This window comes from Tupaia chinensis, unplaced genomic scaffold, assembly GCF_000334495.1.
Source record: "Tupaia chinensis unplaced genomic scaffold, TupChi_1.0 Scaffold000154_1, whole genome shotgun sequence".
In the NCBI taxonomy this organism is placed as follows: Eukaryota; Metazoa; Chordata; class Mammalia; order Scandentia; family Tupaiidae; genus Tupaia; species Tupaia belangeri.
The window spans coordinates 2,026,726-2,036,298 of record NW_006159625.1 but is presented as its reverse complement, the minus strand read 5'-3'; the positions used below and the strand labels follow the sequence as shown (position 1 = coordinate 2,036,298).

The following is a 9,573-nucleotide window of genomic DNA, read 5'->3' as shown; positions in this document are numbered from 1 at the left end:
GTATTTTCATTTGTCCCTCACCAATTTTTTAAAAATTTTATTCTTATTCTTATTCTTATTTTGATTCAACCAGAGAGAGAGAGAGAGAAAATGAGAAAGCAAGTCACCAGGTCCAGGACTCGAATCATGGTCTGCCATGTAAGGAGTCTAGCACCTTAACCACCATGCCACCTGCTGGCCCCTGTCCCTCATCTTTGATAAGGAATAATAAAGAATGGAATCGGGGCCAGCAGGTGGTATGGAGGTTGATGCACTGGACTCCCATGTGGTTGACCACAGCTCAAGTTCTGGACCTAGTGGGTTGATTTCTCACTTTCCCTCCCTCTCTCTCTCTCTCTGGTGAAATTGAAAAATGATAATAATATAATATATATATAATATATATTATTATCATATAAAAATGATAATATAATAAATAAAATAAATAATTCATTTTTATAAAAAAGAATGGAATCAAATCCAAAAAATGTCTAGTTACAGACTCAATTGATTGGAAAAAAATTGAACACGAGTGATCAAGTGTAATATAAAGTGCCATTTTAATACCAGGAGGTAAAAAGGTACTGAATCTCATGGAAAACATACCAGTTTATAAAGTCAAAGCAACTGCGTCAGAGTTCTCATAGCAAACCTGTCACTTCCCCGTCATCCAGCTATAGCTTTCTCATCACCATAGTGATGTCTTACCTGGTAAGTCACGTTGTGGATATCACAGTGTGATAAACCCCCTGAGCACTGTGCAAATGAAAATTATTCCTCATCATCATTATCATGGCTCTCCCAGACAGTATACCTAAAAATCATTTTTCACAAATATTTCTTCCACATGATCATTCTCTCCCTTCTGAAAATTTCCATGTTTTCTGATGAAATCTCATACTTCCCTGAAACTGCAATTTATTTTTAAAAACCTACTGCTTGGAGCAGCCTAAACTGTTTGAATCACAATAAAGATGACCTCTGTCAGGCCCCTGCCAGGTGTACAAGAGCCCTTTGAAGAGGTATTTAAAATATTGGGAGCTCTCTAAATACACCATGCTCAGTTCATACACAGATCAATTCAAACCAAGCACTTTTTCCCCAATGCCTTCCCAAGCACAACTTTTTAGCCTTGACAAGAGGCTGTCCACATTTGGCTTTACTTCTCTTCATTTACGTAAGAATGATCTCAATCATTTGATAACCAAATACCTTATCTTTACATAGGCAATAGTTTCCTTGTTAACATAATAACAAAGATCTTGAGATGTGTCTCATTAGTATCTTAGGACATCCATGTAAGAAGGATATTCATACCACCAGGTACTGTTACATGGGTCATAAACCAGTAATAATATGCATGCTACTGCCATGACCATGGCCTGCCGACCAAGTGAATTGTCCTTGGTTGGAAATAATGAGCTCCTGGAGGAGAGTATAAACACAGAAAGACAATTATTTTCTAAGGGAATACCTTGGATTTATTGAGAGGACTATAGCCACAGTAGCTTAGTGCTTCAGATGGTCTTTTTCCTGAGGGTAACCAAGGACCACTGTTATTGAAATTGGGTCTTTGTGAAAGAATCACTCCCCCAAGAAACTATAGACTTCTGCTTACCATAGTAGAAAACTTAATAGACTTCACCAGTTTTTGTTTTGCTGGTTTTCATTTTTTGTTTTAATTTTTCTGTAGGGTGCATGTGCTTACCAGAGAGAGAAAGAAATCACCCCCAGGAGGGATGGCCATGCCACAATCCCTTCTCCTATATTCTCCTCTTAAGATGTTGAGCATGCATGCACACATGCCTAGCATGTAAATCCTAAGAAACTTTGTTTTTGTTTGTTTGTTTTAATAGAAATTTTTATAATAGGGCACATGTGCTGGCTGGAGAGACAGAGAGACAGAAAGGGAGAAATGACCCTCCGTGGGGGATGGCCATGCCACAATCCCTTCTCCTCTTTTCTCCTCTCAGGATTCTGGGCATGCACACACATGCCCAGCATGAATTTTAAGCCACTGCCTCCGGGACATGAACAGTCGTAGACTACATGGGAGTTTAGTGATGTAACCATTACACCACCTGCTGGTCCCAAACCTAAGAGACTCTGAATAAATGTGTATACAAGGAAGGCAGAAGGGCCTGACATCTTCCTGTTTACACACACATGTGCACACTAAAAAAGCTGTTCAAATGAGATTTTCTCCATTACAATTGCAAAGTTTATGTAAAACACACATTATCAGGTGTTGCCCGTACTAACATCCTAGAAGGAGAAATGCATACAGCTTCCACCTCTATTGAGTGCTTTCCTGAGGTGGTGAAATTTGCCAGACCTGCGATATTAACAGAAGTATGGAAATTGGAAACAAAAAGCTGGAGTCTACCGGGAACGACAGGATCAAGATGAACTCAACTGGAAAATTTGGCTAACTAAAAGTGACATCCATTGTGCTAGAATTTTTCTATCTGAAAGCTTTAAAAAGGCTGTAATTATTTCGAATTTTCAATTCAGCCCTTTTCAAACTAAGCCTTTTATTTTCTTCCTCGTGCTGTACCTTTCCTCCATGTTGAACTTGGGTGTTTGCCAGGCACTGAGGTGGTAAATTCATATTGGTTTTATATACATATCCATCTTCAGAAATACAATACAACTTTTGTATCCTCCATGACAAGAAAAACAAAAGAATATTTGTACATCAAAACCTCTTGTGCACAGGCTCAAAATACCTGAACAAGGCTAAATAAATCACCTAACAAGAAATGGCTGATTAAGGCCAAAGCATAATTTCTTTGCAAGTTACTGCTTTTTCTCCATGGCGACGCCAAGGAATACAAAAACTTAGACTTACCTTGTAGCTTTTGGGTCCCAAATGACAATATCAGCATCTGATCCCACAGCTATTCTCCCTTTTCTTGGAAAAAGATTGAAGATTTTGGCTGCATTCGTGCTGGTAACTGCCACGAATCGGTTTTCATCCATTTTACCACTATGCTGTAAAAACAATTCAAAGAAGAAAATGCATTTGTACTATTGGTCAAATGCTAAAAAAATTCCTAGCAACTAAACTTTTAACACTTGCATCTATTAAGCCAAACAGAATTACGCCTTAATTTCTTATACTGAGAAGCAAACCCACCTATGTGGGCACTGGTAAGTACTAAATAATCATAATGACGGAGATGATGGTGTAGAATTTGGAATCCCAGTGATGATTTTCCCAAAATCTATCAGCTTAAAAACATCTCCATTAGGGACCAGCAGTTGGCGTAATGGTATGTCGCTGGACTCCCATGTAGTTGACTGCGGTTTGAGTCCCACACCTGGTGGCTTAAACTCATGCCAGGCACTTGTGCAAGCCCAAGATCCCAAGAGGAGAATGGAGGAGAAAGGATTGTGGCATGGCCATCTCCCCTGGGGGGTGATTTCTCACTTTCGGTCTTTCTGTCTCTCTTCCTGGGTGAGCGCACATGCCCTATAGCAAAAATCTCGGGGGGGTGGGGAATCTCCATTAAAATTTATCCCATCCTTCCCAGAATCACATGAGATTGCAACCAATAATGGCTAAATATGGACAATGGGATTTTGAATTCTCTTTTAAAGTTTACTATCGCTACCTCCTACATTTATGATCCGGCTTATTTACTACAGACTTAGGATTTATGAGATAATCATGGGGAGATATTAGAAAGAATAGCATAGGGTTAAAATAAGAGATGATGATGCTTTTCAGGTGGGTGATGATGTTTTTAGAAAGATGAAAAATCAACTCAAGAGGTTCAATTTTATGCAACTGAAATTTACATGAACCAATAATCTTAGATAATCTATAGCAAGAGATTTTGATATAGACAGACTTTGGAGGGATGCAGTTCCTTTAAAATTTAAAAATGGGGAGGAGGGGTTTGCACATTTATCTCTAAGTACATTTACATGCTAAGAATGCCTTTAGGGTTCATTTAATTATCAAAGTATCCTTGCCTCAAAATGATTAAGGGGATCAGACAGTAGTGCTGCAGTAAAATGGCACAGCTCTGGGAGACAGACACACACGGGAAGGTTGTCAGTTTGTGTCTAAAGACCTCTGGCTGCACCAGGCACATGTGCACTCATAGTCCAGGCTGGCCAAGGCTGGGGTGGATCGTGGCATCAAGACCCTGTCAGGGGCCCTGTAGCTCTCTCATTTCTCTCTCTGTCGCTCTCACTCATAGAATAAATAAAATAAAATTTTAAAATAATGATTAAGAACTATGTCCTGAAAGTATTAATTCTATAAATAATCTTAATGTTTCAGAAAATAACACGATTTCCTGGACGTTATTAAGAACTGTTAAATAATTTTAAAGTTGTTTATACACCTGGGAACTACAATGGATTATGAAAATCGACTGTAATGAAAGCACTCACTGTAATAACACAAGTTCTAGGAGGAAGGCTGGACTTATATCAAGAAAACTAAACAAAGAGAAAGAAAACAAGTCATCTGGTTTGGTTAGGATGGAGAGAGGTGGATAAGAGGATGATTCGTAGAAGATAAAGCTATAGAGATGGTTTAAAGAGCCTTATAGGTAGGGATCAGCAAATGGCGGAACAGTTCCATCACTGGACTCTCAAATGGCTGACTGGTTTGTGTCCTGGACCAGGCAGCTTGAAACTCATGCCAGGTGCATGTGTGTGTGTGTGTGTGTGTGTGCCCAAAATCCTGAGGAGAGAATAGAGGAGACGAGATTGGGGAATGGCCATCCATCCCCCTTGGGGGGTGTGTCTGACTTCTCACTCTCTGTCTCTCTGTCCCTCCAGTGAGCACACACACCCTATAGCAAAAATCTCCAAAATAAAAAGATCCTTATATGTAAATTAATTTTTAAATGTCACCCTGTAAGTAGTGGGAAAATATAAAGGGCTTTTGAGAGAAAAGTAGCACGAAGAATTTCATTTCTGAATAGTAACTCTAGTACTGGAGTATAGAAGAGATTGTAGCAAGCAAGAGACTGGAGATAAGACACCAGCTGTGAGACTACTGCAAAGGCACCAGCAAAATATGGGCCTTCGGTTTGACTGGAATCCATGAAGATGGAAACAAAGAGCCATCTTGGAAATAAAATTGACAAGACTTGGTAAACAATTAGTTAGAAGTCAGTGGTATGTCTAGGGGAAAAGTAATAAAAGAGGATTCTGTAGTGAAGGAGTACACATATATAAATATATAAATATATATGTGTGTGTGTGTGTGTGTGTATATATATATATATATATATATATATATATATATACACGAGGTATTGGAATTTAATAACATGAGAAATCAAGCAGAAAGGCTATAACATTTCAGAGACTTCAAGAATAACATTCTTGGGATCAGCAGTTAGTGTAATGGCTATGCTGCTGGATTCCCATGTAGTTGACCGAGGTTCGAGTCCTGGACCCCGTGGCTTAAACTCATGCCGGGTGCGTGTGTGTGCGTGCCCAAGATTCTGAAAGGAGAATGGAGGAGAAGGGATTGCAGCATGGCCACCCCCCCAGGGGGTGATTTCTCGCTTTCTGTCTCTCCATCTCTCTGTCTGTCTGGTAAGTGCAAGAGCCCTATAGCAAAAACCTCTCAAAATAAATAAATAAATAAATAAGAATAAAATAACATTCTTTATACCCACTCTAAATTCCTTCCCTAATGTCTCTGCAAAATAGTCCAGTGCACCCTCTAAGCAACTACGTGTAGAAGAAAATTATTTCCTTGCTAATACTATCCCCAGGATTAGTGGAGTAGTGGGGTAGTGGGGTGGTGTTGTAGTCCCAGTCTCTATGCCAGTGAAAACCATCAAAAAGCTAGTCCATGAAGGTTTGTGCCATGCTGGTCCCCAACAGGCAGAATCCTAGCTGAAGAACAAGGCAAAACAAGGCTGGATCCTGTGAAACCCACCACGCCTTTTTCCCATATCACTGACATCCGGTCCTCAACACCGTTCACTCCATTGGGAATCTTGGTGAAATCATCCTTCCCAAGGGCTTTCTGGCAGGTGTTAAAAGTGCAGTGGTCAGTCCCTGTTGTGGTGAGATCATCGCTGTCAGAGAAAAGAAAAACGTGAGAGGGATGGTGTGAGTAGACAGGATAAATTAGGAGAGAACTACATAACTTGCCTAATCTCCTGATCGTCTTCTCAACTGGAAGTCAGAAAAGAGTGCTGGAGAACGTGAAGCATCTTCAAGGGCATATTTCATCCATCTCTTGTCTTTATTCTAGGAAGCGCTTTTAGAAAACATGCTTACAAGAAATGTAGTTGTGGGATTATGGGTTAGAAAACCTGGTACCAGGCTCAACTTAATCACCTCCTGACTCTGTGATTATGATCTTGTCTGAATCTCAGTTTCTCATCTAGAAAGGGATAGTTACAGGTACTTGGTGACAATAGCGTATGGACCACTAGCAATAATGTAGGTGAAAATTCCTTGTGAGCAGGGAATTACACAAAGATACCACCATGTTGATCTATGTGACTGGACCCCCTGGCCGAAGGGCAATGCTGTGATGAACAGAGATGCCAGACTGGCTGAGGACGCTGATACCACCAGGGACATGCATCCTGCCTTGATTTGGGAATATGCTGAGGGATATGAAAGCATGAAGGACAAAGAAAGCTGAAGGAAGGGGCAAATGAACCCTTGCACAATCTGTTTTGAACAGTGTTTAACTAGAATCTGAGCATCTGTGAATAGTGTCAATTAATTACAATTAATGCTGCAATTCTTAAGAAAAATTATCACACCCTCTCAGAAAGCAACAGAGTTATCTATACAACAATCTGCTTCCTAGATTATATCAGAGAAGGGAAAAAAAATGTCAAGAACATTCTGATAAAAATAAGGCATGTGGAAGAACCATGAGTCTGAACACCAAGAGATGGAAAAAATCAGGAGAGAACTAAATTTCAATAAAAATGATCTGATTTCTCCCTGTCGAGGATCAGATTGGAAAAGATAGCATACTATAGCCAAGACATTTTTTTTTCCTCTCCAGGTAAGGGGCACCCAGGGCTAGTTAGCTCAAGTAGAACGCAATACTGGAAGGTCAGCGGAAGGTCCAGGAGGTAGAACAAGCTCTCCCCCACACAATCCTAAGACTCAGAAAACACCTTTTTCTGGCAAAACATCTTATAGCAGTGTTCAAAATGATTACTTAGCCAAGAGATTCATGAGAAAGCCGGGCGTTGAAGGGTCTGGCCGCAGGGGTGGACCCATGACATGGTGGGCTGCGTGGTGCCATTCTTTATTCCAGTAGTGAGTGCCGTCCGTGCCAAGACTTGCTGCTATGGGTTCTCCATAGACCACCTTCCCTGGAAAGGTCAATGGAAGCATTCAGCCACTCATTTACTCTTAAGAGGACAATGTGACAAACACAAAAATTAGTCTTTTCTGTCCTAGCAATGCATGATATCTACAGCTTAGCAGACTCTCTAACTATAATTTACTTTTGTGAAAAGGGCCTGAAAACAACTAATGTTTACTGAGCATTTACTATGTTCTGATCAATGTGCATTTACATGTTATAGCAGATTTTTCAAACCACTCACCTGTTACCAGGCTTGGTCATGTGACTTACTTTGGCCCATTCGACATAAATGAATGGACTTATGCTGCTTCAGAGCAGAAGCTATAAAGCCATCCCTTCAGCTATGTCCCAGAATGACGCGATTATGAAGGGGCAGGCTGTCAGCCCACCATGGACATGCATATAAATGGTCATTGTCACTGTAGCATAATCTAGCAAACACTGGCTGATACGTGTGCCCTTCTAACACAATCTTCCCAAAGTCCCATCAGGTACTTCTATTGGCTCCATTAGAAGATGAAGATAAACCTATGAAATTAAATAATCTCTACGATTACGTTACAAACACTCCACATGGAGTGGAGGCGGCAGGATTTGAACCCAGGCATTTTGACTCCAATAGTACTCTGATGACAGTTCATCATTAACAGAAGCTGTATGGAACTCAACCACAGTATATATCTGTAGCAAACAGATTGATAACCTTTTCACACCCTTAAAAAAAAAAAAACCTCCTCAAAAGGCTTATATTAAATAAAAGAACTCTCAATAATAAAATTGTAACCAGAAACGCATATTTTAAAAATCATGCAAATGAGGCCAGCAAAAGCACGTAATGTTAGAAAAGTTAACAGTGCATAGTGAATTTGAATTTAAAATCAGAATCCCATCTCTGATTAGCATTTGTCAGAATAATGGATTTGCTGGCATCAACCTCATCATATTCCAGTAATCATAAAGGAAAGCGAACAGGAAAGAGATTCTGGCATACCAAATTAGTTCACTCTGGCCAATCAGATGCCAAATTTCAGTTAAAATCCTGACGTATAACTGAAATGATCTGATTTCCTCAGAGAGCACCGACAGCGGGATGGCCACCAGCTGCCTTCGTCCCATTAAACTGGGATATAGCACCCTACTATTTCACAGATCACTTCTCCAAACGAACTATCTCCCTCCAGCCAGCCTTAGGAATTTGAAAGACCATGAAAGCAAGTCTTATTAAAGCCTAAGCACTTCCTTTTATTTTAAAATTTTTTCATATAGGGTACTTGCACTCACCAGAGACAGATTGAGACAGAGAGTGAGAGGGAAAGTAAGAAGTCATCCCTGGGTGGGCAGAGAGATGGGCACATCTCTTCTCCTCCATTCTCCTATTGGGAAGTTTAGGCACACACACACATGCACCCAACATGATTTCCTTCTTTCCTCCTCCTCCTTCTTCTTCCTCTTCCTCTCCCTCTCCCTCTCCTTCTTCTTCTTTTTAAGAGATTTTTGTTATAGGGCACATGCACTCACCAGAGAGTCAGAGAGAGACAGTGAGACAGTGAGAAGAAAGCAAGAAATCACACCCTGGGTTAAGGACATGCCACAATCCCTTCTCCATTTTCCTCTCAGGATCTTGGGCACAACACACACACACATGTGCGCGTACACACACACACACATACCTGGTGTAAGGTTTGAGCTGCTGGGTCTGGGACTCTAACCTCAGTTGACTACAGTGAGAGTCCAGTGACATAACCATTATGCCATTGGATCATCCCGCCCAGCGTGATTCTCATGCCGCTGGGTACAGTGGGTAACTTACACGCCATCTGCTGGCTCCCTATCTTTCCTTTTTTTTTTTTTTCTTAAAGAAAAAACTTATCCAGGGACCAGCAGATGGTATAATGGTTATATCTCTAGATTCCCATGTAGTCAATCATGGTTCAAGTCCTGGACCCGATGGCTTAAACTCATGCCAGGTGCATGTGCATGTGTGCCCAAATTATGAGAGGAGAGAGAATGGAGGAGAATGGATTACGGTATGGCTGTTCCCGCTGGGGGGTGATTTCTTGCTTTCTGTCTCTCTGTTTTTCCAGCGAGCACATGCACCCTATAGCAAACACCTCTCTTCAAAAAAGAAGAAGAAAAAGAGAATTCATTTCTCCTATGAGCAAGAGAGAAACAGAAAGAAAGATAGAGAGATAGGTATCCTCAAAGGGATCCACCTCAGCTTCAGCCAGCCCCGAGTGTGACGGGTGCACGCTCAGCATGTTCAAAGAGGT

General features: G+C 40.8%; 1 protein-coding gene across 3 annotated transcripts in view; it reads right to left on the bottom strand.

Annotated features, from left to right (window-relative positions):
* The window catches only part of DPYS (dihydropyrimidinase), a 123,783-nt gene that overhangs the window by 68,413 nt on the left and 45,797 nt on the right, over nucleotides 1-9,573 (bottom strand). For all 3 annotated transcript variants that reach the window (XR_001370160.2, XM_006145570.3, XM_006145569.3), the window contains exons 5-7: nucleotides 7,151-7,307; nucleotides 5,897-6,038; nucleotides 2,831-2,973 (exon numbers count right to left, since the gene is read on the bottom strand). Coding sequence is in view for 2 of the 3 variants with exons in the window: in XM_006145570.3 (XP_006145632.1) it covers nucleotides 2,831-2,973; nucleotides 5,897-6,038; nucleotides 7,151-7,307 (442 nt within the window). In the remaining variant the exon portion in view is untranslated. The remainder of the gene's footprint in view (nucleotides 1-2,830; nucleotides 2,974-5,896; nucleotides 6,039-7,150; nucleotides 7,308-9,573) is intronic.